The 15,110-nt window shown below is 55.4% G+C and overlaps 2 protein-coding genes across 7 annotated transcripts; one reads left to right on the forward strand and one right to left on the reverse strand.

The window, feature by feature from the left end:
• Positions 1-460: 460 nt before the first annotated feature.
• FCHSD1 (FCH and double SH3 domains 1) lies at positions 461-12,684 on the forward strand. Of its 5 annotated transcripts, none has more exons than XM_040239860.1 (20): positions 461-531; positions 761-858; positions 1,434-1,479; positions 1,858-1,925; positions 2,246-2,387; positions 2,473-2,609; positions 2,706-2,769; positions 3,895-4,023; positions 4,459-4,581; positions 4,768-4,863; positions 5,495-5,620; positions 6,030-6,134; positions 6,322-6,483; positions 7,329-7,457; positions 7,535-7,618; positions 7,782-7,899; positions 8,005-8,225; positions 8,937-9,024; positions 10,177-10,232; positions 10,371-12,684. In XM_040239860.1, the coding sequence occupies exons 1-20, from the start codon at positions 511-513 to the stop codon at positions 10,434-10,436; spliced, it is 2,079 nt and encodes a 692-aa protein (XP_040095794.1). In that variant the 5' UTR covers positions 461-510; the 3' UTR covers positions 10,437-12,684. The 5 variants fall into 5 exon arrangements, with proteins under 5 accessions (XP_040095794.1, XP_040095795.1, XP_040095796.1 ...); XM_040239861.1 differs by having other exon boundaries at positions 2,252-2,387; XM_040239862.1 differs by lacking the exons at positions 461-531; positions 1,434-1,479 and having other exon boundaries at positions 780-858.
• On the reverse strand, positions 10,874-15,026 carry RELL2 (RELT like 2). Of its 2 annotated transcripts, none has more exons than XM_040239866.1 (8): positions 14,241-15,026; positions 13,573-13,812; positions 13,122-13,187; positions 12,960-13,026; positions 12,325-12,510; positions 11,676-12,051; positions 11,528-11,561; positions 10,874-11,285 (listed from the first exon to the last, which is right to left on the reverse strand). In XM_040239866.1, the coding sequence occupies exons 2-7, from the start codon at positions 13,754-13,756 to the stop codon at positions 11,529-11,531; spliced, it is 912 nt and encodes a 303-aa protein (XP_040095800.1). In that variant the 5' UTR covers positions 13,757-13,812; positions 14,241-15,026; the 3' UTR covers positions 10,874-11,285; position 11,528. The 2 variants fall into 2 exon arrangements, with proteins under 2 accessions (XP_040095800.1, XP_040095801.1); XM_040239867.1 differs by having other exon boundaries at positions 14,234-14,638.
• Between the last annotated feature and the right edge of the window lie 84 nt (positions 15,027-15,110).

Here is a 15,110-nt window from a genome sequence, read left to right on the forward strand (position 1 = left end):
TTCTCATCCTCGCTCACACGCCAGCTTTTCCAGTTCAGTGGGAATTGGGAACAGGCCTAGGGCCAGCCCTGTTTCCCTCATCAGACGCATCTTCGGTGAGGTATCCAGTGATTCAGTTTTCCTGGTCACAGAATGAGTTCCTCGCCTTCCTTCAGCCGTCGCGTCAGGATTAGAGATCTGCATATGTAAATGAATGATTAGAAATAATTATGGGCTGAGTCAGCAGCTCCGTACTAGAAATAGAACCCAGGCGTCTTGACACAGAAACCTGAGGTTCCCCCCTATTGTCCAGCGGACTCAGCGTCCACCGGGCGGCGCGGACCCTTTCCGGGGTATTCACAGCAGTAACGGAGGTTTAGTTTCTCTGCGGCCCCCTCGCGCTCTGCCGCGCAGCAAGCTGACTGACCAGGCGTGGGCGGGGCGAGGGCGGAGCTGGACAGGGGCGGGGCTTAATGTGGGCGGGGCTTCCTCGAGTTCCGGAGTCGAGTCGCTGCCTGGGCCGGAGCGGAGATGCAGCCGCCGCCCCGAAAAGTGAGCTTGGCCTGGAAACGGGGACTCCGGGCGGGCGGGGGGAGTGATGGGGACCAAGCGGGCACCAGACCCGCCCGGAGAGGTCGAAGAGTAGGAAGGGGTCAAAGGCCAATCCAGAAGTAACCGAGGAAACATCCCATCTCCTCCTTGGCCCCGCCCCCTCACCGCTCCCAGCGCGGAGTGTTTTTCAGCCGAGCCAGGGGTCTTCATCCTCTTTTTACTCCTACAGGTGAAGCCGGCCCAGGAGGTGAAGCTTCGCTTCCTGGAGCAGCTGAGCATCCTTCAGACCCGGCAGCAGAGAGAGGCAGACCTACTGGAGGATATCAGGTAGCCCCTGACCCCCTCCACATACCCCCACTTTCTCTGTCACGTGCTCCGCCCCTTCTCCAACATACTACAGCTGTCGGGGCGGGCGGGGGTGAAGAGCTCTCCAACCTGCCCATTCAAGTCCTTCACCCTAGGCCTCTCTCATACCGGATGGAAATTATCCTTCCGCCCACTCCAACACATATAAACACATTGGGACCCTCCGTCAAAGCCCTTCGCCCCACACCGCCCCGCCACCCCCACAATCAAGCTTTGGACAGAACCCTTCCCCCCTTCCAGACCTGTTGGAAGGCTGGCAGACTCTACCCAGGGCCCCATGCGTCCTCACCTCCAAGCCCACAGATGGTTTTTCAGGGGTAGGGAGGATCCTGCTGAGTCTCTGAGCACGGAGGTGCGGTTGTCCTGTGTTGCGGCTGCCCGAGGTGATCTCAAGGACTCTCTCTTCAGTGTCAGTGTAGTCACTCTCTAGGCCCGACTCCCCACCCCTTCCTGCCCACCCTGAAGAGAGGATGGAGGGTGGGAGAAATGGACCAAACAGGAACACCACCCCCACCCCACCCCCTCAATCTTCACAGATCCTACAGCAAGCAGAGGGCGGCCATTGAACGGGAGTATGGGCAGGTATGGGACTCTTTTCTCTGAACCTTCCCTTTTGTTCTGGCCTCCTTTACACCACCAGCAGTGTGGCTCCACACATACTCCTGTTCTGGTCAAGAGCTTGTGCCTAGAATCAGGCATGTGTGTGTCAAGCGCCTGCTGTGGTACTGTTTAGTTGTGTGACCTTGGACAAGTTACTTAACCTTCTGGGCCTCAATTTCTTTCTCTGTAAAATGGGAATAACAATAATTGTACCTTCACGCAGGGTTCTTGCAAGGATGGAATAGGTTAATGCATGTAAAGCACTTAGCAAAGTGAGGGATATTATCATATTCTGGTCCTGTGTTCTCACACATTGGGGTCTTTGAAAAGGAATTGGGTCTGTGATGATTTTCCCACCAGGCACTCCAGAAACTGGCTGGGCCATTCTTGAAGAGGGAAGGACACCGGAGTGGGGAGATGGACAGCAGGTGAGTCCCATAGTGGGGTGGGGTGGGGGGAACTAGGGGCCAAGAAGGAATGAGGCACTCAACCCCAGGAACCTGTGGGGAGGGCACGTGAGCTGTAGGTGGAGCTGATACAGCAGGAGGAGAGCAGCTGACCCAGCAAGGACACTGGATGGCGGTGGAGGGCAAGAGGGATCCTTGTGGCTGAGATAATGGGCGGATCGATTGATGGGCTCCCAGACTAGGGGGATGGGAAAGCTGTCTGTCTCCCATGGTGCTGGGAGGGGGGCGTCTTGTGAAGCTTTGGAGTGCTCCCCTCCTTAACACATTCTTTCTCTGGGGAGAGGCAGGATGGTGTTCGGTGCCTGGCGCTGCCTGCTAGATGCCACGGTGGCTGGGGGCCAAGCCCGGCTCCAGGCATCTGATCGATACCGTGACCTGGCTGGGGGCACGGGGCGGAGTGCCAAGGAGCAGGTGCTTCGGAAGGTATGGTTCAGTGGATGGGGTGAAGGAAGGGCTGACTCAGGGATGGAGGTGGTCTGGATCAGGACTTCTGTGTCCACGCCCCTAGGGAGCAGAGAACCTCCAGAGGGCACAGGCTGAGGTGCTGCAGTCTGTCCGGGAGCTGAGCCGAAGCCGAAAGCTGTATGGGCAGCGGGAACGCGTCTGGGCCTTGGCCCAGGAGAAGGCTGCTGATGTCCAGGCCAGGTGGGCTGATGGGGAGTTGGGAAGCCTGGGGACAGGGTGTAGAGCCAAGGCACCATGGCTGGGTCTGACCTCCACTCTTTTCCTTTGCCTGCACAGGCTTAACCGAAGTGACCATGGCCTCTTTCACACTCGGACCAGTCTTCAGAAACTCAGCACCAAGGTTCAGAGGATGTGGGCATGAGTGGGGACAGGGAGAGGTGGACAGATTAGTCTAGTGGTTTGGAACTCGGGCATAAGTCAGAGAGACTGGGATGAATCCAGGCTACCCTACTTCCTTGGTGCATGACCTTGGTAAACTTGTTCTCTCTGAGGCTCATTTTCTTCATCTATAAAATAGACATAGTACCTTTGTTTTGTTCCTTTTTTATGCACTTATTGAGGACTTTTATGTACTAGGCATTGTTTGAAACACGGGGGATACAGGGGGGAACACTACCAGTAGAGTTCCTGCCTTCACAGCCTGGTTGGGGGGGACAGATAGTAAATAAACAAAGATTCGGAATAAATGAAAAGAAAAGAAGGTCCTTTGATAAAGCATAACAGGGGAGTGTAATTTAGAGGGCTGCTACTGCTGCCAAGTAGCTTCAGTCGTGTCCAACTGTGTGCGACCCCATAGACGGCAGCCCACCAGGCTCCCCCGTCCATGGGATTCTCCAGGCAAGAGTACTGGAGTGGGTTGCCATTTCCTCCTCCAATCCATGAAAGTGAAAATTGAAAGTGAAGTCCCTCAGTCGTGTCCGACTCGTAGCGACCCTGTGGACTGCAGCCCATCAGGCTGCTACATCCATGGGATTTGCCAGGCAAGAGTACTGGAGTGGGGTGCCATTGCCTTCTCCGATTTAGAGGGAAAGCTTCTCTGAACAGGTGGGCTGAGTGTCAAGAAGGAACCAGCTGTGCAAAGATGTAGGGGAAGAACATTCTAGGGAGAGGCAATGATAAGTGCAAAGGCTCTGAAGTGAGAATAACTGTAGGCTCAAGGAACTGAGAGAAGGCCAGGGTGGCTGGAGCACTGTGAGCAGGGGGACAAGCCCTGTGGAAAGAGAGAGGGTGCTGGGGCCAGCTCATGTTGGCCCTGGTAGACCATGGTAAGGAGCAGTTGGGATTTTCTTTTAAATGTATGTAGTTTCCACTAGAGGATTTTGATCAGGAGTTGTGAATATATAAAATTTTTAGTATAGTTTGCCAGTTATCTCAATAATGTGAGAATTCCTTCTGGATCTGGGTTGGCCTTGGAAGACCCCCAAGAGTCTAGAGCTCCCAGCTGACACCTGTGTTCCTCTCCTAGCTGTCTGCCCAGTCGGCCCAGTACTCCCAGCAGCTGAGAGCAGCCCGCAATGAGTACCTGCTCAACTTGGTGGCCACCAATGCCCACCTTGACCACTACTACCAGGAAGAACTGCCGGCCCTGCTCAAGGCTAGTCTCAGCCTAGATACCCCTGCCTCTCTGCAGGGAGTGCCTCTCCCTGCTTCCTATCACCGACAGGCTGAGTAGGGCGGGGGAGCTAGCCTGCTTAAAATGGGCAGAAGAGACATTCCTGGCTTCTGCTTCTAGCTGGCTGCGTGACATTGTGCACAACACTTAACCCTTCTGAACTCCTGTTTCCTCAACAGGGAATAACCCCTGCTCAGACTACTTTATAAGACTAATGGGGCTCAAGGGAGAGAATGAATGTGAAAATGCTTTTTAAACTGTTAAGTGCTGTGTACACAAGAGGGTCTCTTTTTAGAAGCAATAACAATGTCTTATTCCTTCCCAGTTTCGCATACCTCATGCCCATCTCCCACCCAAACCTGGACAGAGAGCCTGCTTGTGGGGAGGGTAGTGTCAGCATCTTGGGACTCTTTCCAGGCTCTGGTCACTGAGCTATTAGAACACCTGAGGGACCCACTGACCTCACTGAGCCGCACAGAGCTGGAAGCTGCAGAGATGGCCCTGGAGCATGCTCGCCGCGGGAGGCAAGCGACCTCCCAGGTGAGGGCTGTGCCCTATTGGAGCCCTCCAGAGATCCTCTTTACCCTTCTCTCCCAGTACAGCCTTCCCCACCACATGTCTGCCCATTTCCTTCGCACTTTGTCCTTTCTCTTCCAAGAAAGGCTGGGGACAAGCTTGGAGAGGGAGCCACTGAGTGGCTGACTTTGATTTTTTCCAACCCCCAAGGTAAGCTGGGAGCAGGATCTGGAGCTTTTTCTTCAGGAACCTGGAGTGTTTTCCCCCACCCCACCTCAGCAGTTTCAGCCAGCAGGGAATGATCAGGTGAGACCTCTGTGTTAGGTGGATCCAGGCCGGTTGTAAAGGGGACTGTGGTTTAGGCCTCTCTCCCATTATTCACATCCTAGTATTAACTTTGTTGTTCTTTAGTTGCTCAGTCATGTCCGACTCTTTTGTGACCCCATGGACTGTAGCCCACCAGGCTCCTCTGTTCATGGGATTTCCCAGGCAAGAATACTGGAGTGGGTTGCCATTTCCTTCTCCAGGGGGTCATCCCAACTCAGGGCTCAAACCCACATCTCCTCCTGCATGGATAGGCAGATTCTTTACCACTGAGCCGCCAGGGAAGCCTGTGGAATTTACTTAGAGACTGTTAAACCATGGAGAGAGGGTTTCAGAACCCCAGTTCACCTCCCTCCCACCAGGATACAGATTAACACTCTTTATCCCATCCTTCTCTCTTTTCACTTCACTGTCTTTTTCATTCTGCCTCTTCCCCTCAACCTGGATCCCATTTCCAGGACTGTGTTTGTGTGTCCACATGGAAGCACACCTGTGTCCACAGTCATAGGTGTGTGCTCCCACCTGTTTGTGGGGAGGAGATAAGGAGGGAACTGTAGGGAGGAGGTGTAAAGAAGCAGCGTCAGGTAGTCCTCATAGCTCCCTATTCATTCAGGTGTGTGTCCTGGAGCTGGAAGGGGGTGCAGGAGGTGTGGCAGGGGAGAGTGGCCTGGAGAAAGAAGTTCAACGCTGGACGAGCCGAGCTGCCCGAGACTATAAGATCCAGCATCATGGGCATCGGGTGAGGTGGGGTGCAGGTGTCATGGCTGGGCAAGAAATGCTGAGAGATGGGGGTCCCAGAGTCACTGAGGGATGTCATGGGGCTGTAGGCAGGAGGGGAGGGAAGAGTAATTCAAGCCGACAGTGTGGCACAGTAATTAAGAGCATAGTCTTGGGAGCAAGACTCACCTGGACTCCAATCCTGCTCTGTTGCTTCCTAGTTATATAACCCTGAGTAAGAGGGTACTGAGTGACTTCAGCTCTTTGGACCTCAGTTTCCTTGTCATTAAAGTGGGGCTAATAATAGCACCCACATCCCAGGGAAGATTAAATGACAGAATGCATGTGAAGCAACTAGCTAACTACCAGGTTGTTCTAAGTTGTGCCCCATGGTATCTCCACCCTCCCCTGTCCTCCACCTCCCCAACCAGGTGCTGCAGCGGCTGGAGCAGAGGCGGCAGCAGGCTCCAGAGCGAGAGGCTCCAGGCATAGAACAGCGGCTGCAGGAAGTAAGGGAGAGCATCCGACGGGCCCAGGTGAGGCACCATGCCATGGGTTTAGGGCCACTGAGATCACACCTCCGCCGGCCTCCTCCACTCCATTTGATGGTGGGGAGACTGCAAGCAGGAGGTCGTAGAGGGTGGATATACCTGGGGAGGCTCCACTCACTTCCCAAAGGCAGACCCAGCCATCGTCTGGGTTGACCCCTCTTCCCCACGTCAGGTGAGCCAGGTGAAGGGGGCTGCCCGCCTGGCCCTGCTGCAGGGAGCTGGCCTGGACGTGCAGCACTGGCTGAAGCCAGCCATGACCCAGGCCCAGGATGAGGTGGAGCAGGAGCGACGGCTCAGCGAGGCCCGGCTGTCCCAGAGGGACTTCTCTCCCACGGTGAGCTCCCTCCACTCAGCCTTACACACTTGGGAGGGTAAAGAGCCCTAGTGGAAAGCGGACCTTATGAAAGAGGAATTACAATGGTACGTAACTCAACAGGTTGTTGTGAGGCTTGAATGGAATCACTTAAGTGTTTAATTCTTGGCACAGTTTGTAACAGAGAGAGTTCTCAGTTAACTTTTACTGTGAATATAGAACGGTGGTGATGAACTAAGGTCCTGAGAACAGGCTGTAAGCAGTTTGAGTACCAGACACTCCATTTACTAGCTGTGTGATCTTGGAAAGTGATTTAAGCTTTCTGAGCCTCAGTTTCCTCATAAGTAAAATGAGGTTGGTAGTTCCACAAAATAACACAGGGTTATTAAGAAACTTGGCTTCTCTGGTGGCACCAGTGGTAAAGAATCCGCTTGCCCATGCAAGAGGTGCAGAAGATGTGGGTTGATCCCTGGGTCATGAAGATCCCCTGGAGTAGGAAATGGCAACCCACTCCAGTATTCTTGCCTGAGAAAATTCCACGGACAGAGGAGCCTGGCAGGCTATAGTCCATGGGGTTGCAAAGAGTTGGACATGACTGAGCATGCATGCCATTAAGAAGCTTAAGACAAGGTACATAAGATACATAGCACTGTGCCTGGCACACAGTAAGCACTCACTACTGTAACTCTGTGATTATCATTAGTGTTCTCCTGCTGTGTGACGACTCCCTGTGATCCAGGGTGAACGGTGGGGTGGTACTGCCTTGGAGGAGGATCCACAAGGTTAACGGAAGGATGAAGGAGTGGGAGACACAGAGGGTACTTGAGACCGGGCCTCACAGTGATGTCTTTTCTCTGCCCCTACAGGCTGAGGATGCTGAGCTGTCTGACTTTGAGGAATGTGAGGAGACTGGGGAACTCTTTGAGGAGCCTGCCCCAACAGCCCTGGCCACCAGGCCCCTCCCCTGCCCCGCCCATGTGGTGTTTGGCTATCAGGTGTGAATGGGGGTAAGGACCTCAGACCATCAGGGCTAGGGGACAACCAGTCCTGAATTCTTCTTTATGGGGCCCAGGCAGGACGTGAGGATGAGCTGACCATCACAGAGGGCGAGTGGCTGGAGGTCATAGAGGAGGGAGATGCCGACGAATGGGTCAAGGTGGGTAGGGACCTGGGGCTCAGACCTTGGCAAGGGAGCAGGGGGAGGGACTTCTCTGTGGCCCATAAAGACCCAGCCAGAAAAGCTGGAAGCCTGAAAGAAGGGCCAGGGCCATGGACAGCTGAGGCAAGCCCACTTTCTGTTCACGTTGCTGGGAGAGCAGGCTCGGAACCAGCACGGTGAGGTAGGCTTTGTCCCTGAGCGCTATCTCAACTTCGCGGACCTCTCCTTCCCTGAGAGCAGCTGTGACGGCGACAACCCTTTGGGGGCAGAGCCCACAGGTAAGAAAGGGACAAGAATTGCTGAGTCATTGTGGCCCTGGGGTGTCGTGGTCCAGGGCACGCTGCTTACCTCCTCCCCTCACCATCTCTCCTGGGCTTCTACAGCGTTCCTGGCTCGTGCACTGTACAGCTACACTGGACAGAGCGCCGAGGAGCTGAGCTTCCCTGAGGGGGCGCTCATCCGCCTGCTGCCCCGGGCCCAGGATGGAGTGGATGACGGCTTCTGGAGGGGAGAATTTGGGGGCCATGTTGGGGTCTTCCCCTCCCTGCTGGTGGAGGAGCTACTTGGCCCCCCAGGACCATCTGAACTCTCAGACCCTGAGCAGGTGAGCCTTCCTTTTCCCTGGGTCCCCAGGCATCTCTGGTTGACCTTCCCATTCACGGAGATCCCATATTCATCTTAATACCCCATTCCCTGTATTGTGGCTTGGGCCTCCAGAGAAAAGGGAAAGCAAGGCAGTCTTCATAAGAGTTTGGTTGTTATGTTTTAGAGCTGGATTTAAGTTCAGATTCCTATTCGATTACTTTAGGCAATGATTAGGCCTCTCTGAGCTTGTTTCTTCACCTGCATGTAGAAGGTGGATAATGATATCTTTTCCAGGAGACTAACTTTCCTGATGTGAGATAATGGAGGTAAAAGGCTTAGCCCAATGGCCCCTAGGAGGTGCTTTGATATATGATATCTATTGTTCTAGCAAGATTTTGTCACTAACTAGATCTGTGATTTGGGATAGACGGTTTAATCTGAGTGTTACCTCTGACATAGTAATCATCAAATACCTCCTTCATGGGGTGGTGGTGAGGAATGCATAAATTTTTAGTGCATGTGAAGTGCCAGCAAGATGCCTGGGACATATTAAGTGTTAATACATATGGGCTGTTGAAACGTGTATCATCTACAACCTTACCCATATACAAGCATTTGGCTGCTTTCTAGCTTGGGATGTGATGGGGTAGGAACTGAAGATGGGATGGGAGGAATAGCTGGTGAAACCTTCCCACATGCCAGGAATAAGCCTTTGCCCTCTCATTCCCAGATGCTGCCATCCCCTTCCCCTCCCAGCTTCTCCCCTCCTGTGCCCACCTCTGCTGTGGATGGATCCCCTGCACTGGTCCTGCCTGGTGGTGAGTAGAAGTAGCTGGGCCCCCGGGAGGGTAAGAAACAGGAAGTCTGGGACTCTTGGGTTATACTTAGTCCCTCTGCCTGCCCTCAGGAACCTCCTCCTCCCTCAGGCTCTATGGTAGAAGAGTTTGGGCTTTGGAGCCAGGCCCATTGGTCAAACTCTGCCCAGACTTCCTCGCGTGCAATTTAACTTGTCTGGGCCTTTACAGAGTGAGGAGGAAGATTCCTCCCTCATTGAGTTTTGACAGTTAAAGAGATGTCTGTAGGGTACCCAGCGTTGTGCTGGGCACATAGCAAGTATGCAATGAGTAACTGTTTCTCATTATTATTAAAATTAGCCAGTTTCTCCCACAGTGTTTTCCCAATACACATCCTTAGTGTTGTTGAATCCTTGCAAACATCTGGTTTGCATCATTTTCCTCGTCCATCTTTTCCAAAACCATCTCTTCTAAAAGGTATTTCCACTTTCTTCTCTGCACCTCTCTCCCTGACCCTGGAGCCCCTGTTACCATGTTCTGCACCCTACTTCTCCAGCACCCTTAGTTTACTTTGAATACCTTAGTACTCATTCATTGTGTTTGTTGGTGTTTCATTATTCAGTCGCTGACAGCCATTAGGGGTGGGGGTGCTCTGATCCCACCTCCCCTACTCTGGTACCTTTAGCAGGGCTGAGTATACAGCAGGTGCCCAGTAAGTGTTGAGGTTGGATGGATTGATGGATGTTATGACCCAGGTTAGTGACTATTTGTTAAATCAGAAAATATTTACAGAGTGCCATGGTCCTAGTAGCTCAGCTGGTAAAGAATCCACCTGCAATGCAGGAACCTTGTTTCGATTCCTGGGTCTGGAAGATTCCCTGGAGAAGGGATAGGCTACCCACTCCAGTATTCTTGGGCTTCCCTGGTGGCTCAACTGGTAAAGAATCCGCCTGCAATGTGGGAGACCTGGGTTCAATCCCTGGGTTGGGAAGATCCCCTGGAGATGGGAACAGCTGTCCACTCTAGTATTCTGGCCTGGAGAATTCCATGGACTGTATAGTTCATGGGATCGCAAAGAGTTGGACACAACTGAGTGACTTTCACGGTCCTAAGAGCTGGAGATACAGAAGTGAACAAAATAAAGTCAGTAGGCTGACTTGTGGTTCTTATTTCCAGATCAAGACCTGGACTGCCCTGGGTCCCTGGACATGATGGCACCTCGACTCAGGCCGGTAAGGGCCCCTCCCTTGGAGGAGAGTGTTGGAAGAGGGGTCACTCCAATTTGTCCTGTTCTATCTGCAGAGGCGGAGGGAATGGATGGGATATCCGCAAAGGAAGCCCCGGGAGCACTGACTGTGTGTTTCCTACAGATGCGTCCACCGCCTCCCCCTCCGGCTAAAGCCCCGGATCCTGGCCACCCAGATCCCCTCACCTGAAGCCAGGGGGAATCTCCATCCCCCAGTGATGCTGCTGCCCCATGTCCGTGCTATCAGACTGCCCCTCCCCATGGTGATCCAAAGCGACACAGTCAAATGCTGGAATCTCCCTGATTTCCATTCTCACCTTCAGGGGTAGACACTACTTCTCTGCCCATTTCTGGGGCTGGAACCCATTCCTTTTTCTCCATGATCCTTTAGCCATCTTTAGGGCTGAAACTACCCCTTCTCTTCTGCCACCACCCCATCTCTAGGGTGGTAAACTACCCTGAAATCTCTGGGACTGGAATTTGTTCCCCAAAGTCTTGAGTGGCTCTGGCTCATTTCTGTCTCCACCCTGGTTCTGTGAACCACCCCACTGCAGATTCCAGAGCCACTGGGGTTGGGGCCTGGGACAGGGATAGGCCTGTCAGAAGGAGCTGGAGCCAGTATGCAAAGCAGCTGTAATGGTCTGAGTGGATTTATTGACAGTGAATAAAGGGCACAGAGCCCGAGCCAGGGCCTGGGCCTCTTGTGCCAAGAGGGCAGAGGGCCTAAGGTGCTATTGCTTTAAGGGCCCACCAAGGGCAGGGGCCTACTCCCAGGCGCCACGCTCTAGCATATGGAGTGAGGTGATGGGGAAGGTAGGTCAGGTGGCCTGAGGGCAGGCAGGGGAAGGGGAAGAGGCTGAGGGCCAGGGATGAGACTTCTCCCCAGGTACCCCCAGCCTGAGACTGTGCAACTCCAGGTGGAAGTAGAGTGGGTCCCTCAGCTGGGGGGCAGTGCTGTCCAGGGGAGGGGAGGGGCTTCATGCCCAACCCACTCCCTGGCCTGCCAGCTGGTAGTCCGTCAGCACAGTGAAGGAGGCGGCTTGGAGGAAAGGAAGGGTGACTGTTGCCTCCTATTCAAGCGGAGCCCCCACTTTTCCCCAGAGGCTGCAGGACCTTCCCTACCCCCTGGAGCACATGGTCACTCCCCACCACCAAACCAAGGAATATGTACCAAAGGCTGAGCCTGCAGTTGACCCCTGGGATTCAGGGAACTGATGGGCTGAGGTAGTTTCATATAGGGGTTGGGAGGATAAGATTGACTTGGGGCCCAGGCAGACTCACCTCACATACCCCCTGCTCCCCGTGGTGGGGACACCTGAGAGAGAGGAGGGGTGGACAATGAGAGAACAGGAGGTGGGTCATACCAGTGGCCTCGCAGAAAGGGGCAATAAGAGCTCAGCCCATTGCAGCACTGGCCATGTCTTCATACCTGGTGATCTGAGGTGTCCTGTTTGCTTGGCCGTCCGTTTGCTTCTTTTCTGGCTGGCCCTGGGCTTGGGCCCCTCCCTCCAGCCCCGAGCATCGGCTCTGTAGAGGCTCCAGGGTTCCCCTCAAGTGCACGAGGGACTCGGCTGTTGTCCCTGAGTCCTCCATTCTGCATGGGGGTACTGGCGAGGGCCGGGGGCTGCGGCCTCTCAGGGGGAAGGCTTTCAATGGCAGGCATCCCTGTCCTGGGCTGCCCTCCCCCAGGCCCCTGGCCGCCTCCTGGGTCCTGCCCACCACCAGACCCCCAGCTCCTGTCCGTAGGAGAGCCATCACGATGCTCGTGCAGCCCATAGCGCTTCTCAATGTGCGTCACCCGGAACCTGGGAGAGGAGGGGACACTGGGGCTTAGGGCCACCTCTCAAAGACTGCTTGGCCCTTCCCTCTGGTCAGGGACATCCTGGGTTTGAGAGCCATGTCCTTCTGATCTAAGGCAGGGGAGATAGCCTCAGGTTGTGGGGCACATTGTGCAGCCTGACTCCTGCTGTAGCTCCCAGTCCAGGAAGAAAGAGCCAGGGCCCACCTTTGGAGTCAAATGCCTGAGCACTGGACCCCAACATCAACCTCCCTGTCGCTGGGGTACTCTATATACCCACCTGCCCACAGAGAACACGGTGGTCTCCCCAGGCCGGGGGCGACTCTTTCCTTCCTTGGAGCGTCCCTGACGGACAAGTGGGGGTCTCTTGTTGCGGCTGCAGTGGATGCATGGGGCTGAGGAGCCCAGGTGCACTGTGTGATGATGGGAGGGGGCTCCGTCTTGCAGGCTGGAGGTGGCATCCACGCTGGACGGTAGGGAGGAAGGGAGCAGGGGGGGACATTCCCATTTTTCTTCCTGTTCTGTTTGTTCCTATTCTTTCAGCGTGCTCCTTAAACCCCCCTAGATGTCCCACTTCCCCCAGGCCGCACCATTCTTTTATTGTCTTTATCTAATAAACTGAATATGAAGATGTTACTGACCATGTGTTGTTTTCCCTCTCTGGGCTAAAAAGTGAGCAATGTTTAACCCAGGGGAGTGGCATAAGGGATGAAGGTTAGGCTTGATGACATCTAAAGGAGAGATGTGGTTTGGAGGATTCAGGATTTTTACCAAACTCTCTTCTTCCTGTCCATTATTCAGCCTTACTCTCCCCTGTCACCCTAATCATGCAAGGAGACTGGGAGAGGAATGTCCTTGAGGAGAGGATACTCTCCAAGGCAAGCTAAATCATACTGGCCCATGTTTCCAGCTCACCTGGACAGCTGCACTGTCCCTTCTCCTTCACTGTCCCCCAGCATCTCCTTCAGGGCCTCAGCGTTGGCTGAGGGGAGAAGGAAAAGAAGGGGTCAGTGGAGGCAAAGGCAAGGGCAAGAGAAAGTCGAGGAGCTGGGGGACAAGGGGACAGCCTACACCCACCTTCATTTTGGATGATGCAGCGAACAATTCTCTCTACTGTGTCCTCATTCATGTCATCGTCCTCAGCTGAAGGATGAAAGAAGTTGGTGAGGCAGTGGGAAATGGATCAACCTTGAAGGTACGTTACCTGGTGGTTTCTATGGCTTATTGCTCAAGACCTACCCCTTTACCAAACTGCATCATGCTGTACCTTAGCATTTCAAGGACCAGGGCAGAAAAGAAGAGAAAATCAGTGGGAGTCCAAGACTACCACCAGTGGGCCCTTCCCACCCACGGTGCCTTCTCTAGCCCTGCTTTCAGGGTGGTGGCACCCCATTTACTGACTCAAGAAAGCGTTACTAGGCCTCCTATCTTGGTCAGGATTTAGCCTGGGTCTGTTGGCCAGGAAGAGGTGTGGGGAGAAGGGTGATGGAGGAAGGTGATTGAGCCAGATTTTAGGCTGTTCACTCACGGGGCTGGAGCTGGGCGTCATCAGGCTCCGAGCCCCTCGAGGTGCGGCAGCGGTAGCCCTTCTTCTTGAGCACGTGGCAGATCATGAAGCCTACAAGGCCCATGAGGAAGAAGACCAGCACAAGCAGGAAGAGCATGTACAGCCCATGCTGGGGCGGTTCCAGGTCAGGCTGTGGTTCCGACATGAGGCCCTGGCGGGTGAGCACGGGCCAGGGCGGCTCCTGGAGTTAGGGGGCTGCAGCTAAGGATGGGGGGAGGGTTAGGAATGCCGTCCTCAGGATTCAAGACAGACAAGCCTCTGAGGTCTGGCCCCACCCCCGACCCAACCAAGGAGCTGTCCGTGCCAGGGGTGCTGGTCCGGGCCAGGGGTGTCAGACGGCGGCTGCGCAGGCCCTCTTCCACGACCCTGGTCCCGCTTCCCCGACGCCCAGAGCTCCCCCTTTCCAGCTTGGCCTGAGCTTTCGTCCCTCCCAAGGACACTGCAGAGCGAGATGGGACGGAATTCTCAGGCGGCCAGCACAAGGATAGTGCCTGAGTCAGCGTCCACATCTCTTCTGCGCGGGCCTGAGTCAGGCCTCCGCAGCCCCTTCCCCTTCCTGTATTGTCTCACACACACCCCCCTCCCGCCTTTCGGGTTCTCCCGTCCTGACCACCTGGCCCACCCGGTACCGGTGGTTTGGTTCTGGCTCCGGCTCCGGCTCCGGTTCCAGGGGCGTCCTAGTCCGGCTCAGGGCCCCCGACGCCCTCCCGGCGCTCATCACTTGCTTCCTTCCCCTCCCCCCTTCGCCGCCTCAAGGGCTCCGGGCTGCGGCTGCAGATACCGGTGCCGCGGCAGGGGTGGGGGGAGGGAAGGATGGAAAGGGATGAGGGCTGGTTGGGACCGGCGACAGGCTCCGGACAACTCCAGCCGTGGAAAGGGAAGGAGAAAGGGGGCGCTGCCGCAGCCGCTCTGGGTCCCCAAAAGCCTTCGACCGCCGGCCAGGGACCAGGGGGCGGAGCCCAGGTGTGCGGGGCGGAGAGAGAGAGCCTTGCGCGCTTCTGAGCGCAAGTGTGGTGCGCGCGTGACTGCGCAGCCCCCCCACTGCCGCCCGGTGACGGTGCGGTGCCGAGTCTGGGTCCGGGTGAGGAGGACGGGCAGTCAGGCGAGAGCGCTCTCCACCGGTCTATCGGGCACGCCTGGCTTGGCTCCAGCCCTCAGATGCCCCGGCTGGATGTGTAGCTGGGAATCTTCCCCAGCGGGCCGGGGGAAGCTTGCTTTCTGCACCTGAGAGGGTCAGCGTGGCCGGTTCTCCGGAGCCTCCTAGAGAGGCGACACGGCCTGCGCCCCGCTTGGGACAGGTAGCTGGACAGGATGGCTCGGCTTCCCGAGGATTTGACCCCCGCCGGGAAGGAAATGGCCCTGTCTTCCTAGGACCGATGCTACTGTCCTCCGGCCAAGCCCAGACTCTCACGCCCCAGACCTAGAAGGGCGGAGCAAGCCGAGGGCGGAACTCCGCAGGAGGCGTGGCCTGGGCGTGGTCTACGGGAGTCGGGCTTGGG

The sequence above is a fragment of the Oryx dammah genome, unplaced genomic scaffold (genome assembly GCF_014754425.2).
Source record: "Oryx dammah isolate SB20612 unplaced genomic scaffold, SCBI_Odam_1.1 HiC_scaffold_5, whole genome shotgun sequence".
NCBI lineage: Eukaryota > Metazoa > Chordata > Mammalia > Artiodactyla > Bovidae > Oryx > Oryx dammah.

Coding starts and splice junctions, on each gene's coding strand:
- FCHSD1 (XM_040239860.1), top strand. CDS start 511: ATGCAGCCGCCGCCCCGAAAA. Junction 859..1,433: donor GACCTACTGGAGGATATCAG/GTAGCCCCTGAC, acceptor CAATCTTCACAG/ATCCTACAGCAAGCAGAGGG. Junction 6,484..7,328: donor AGAGGGACTTCTCTCCCACG/GTGAGCTCCCTC, acceptor CTGCCCCTACAG/GCTGAGGATGCTGAGCTGTC.
- RELL2 (XM_040239866.1), bottom strand. CDS start 13,756: ATGTCGGAACCACAGCCTGACCTGGAACCGCCCCAGCATGGGCTGTAC. Junction 13,188..13,572: donor TGACGCCCAGCTCCAGCCCC/GTGAGTGAACAG, acceptor TTCATCCTTCAG/CTGAGGACGATGACATGAAT. Junction 13,027..13,121: donor CTGCATCATCCAAAATGAAG/GTGGGTGTAGGC, acceptor TTCTCCCCTCAG/CCAACGCTGAGGCCCTGAAG.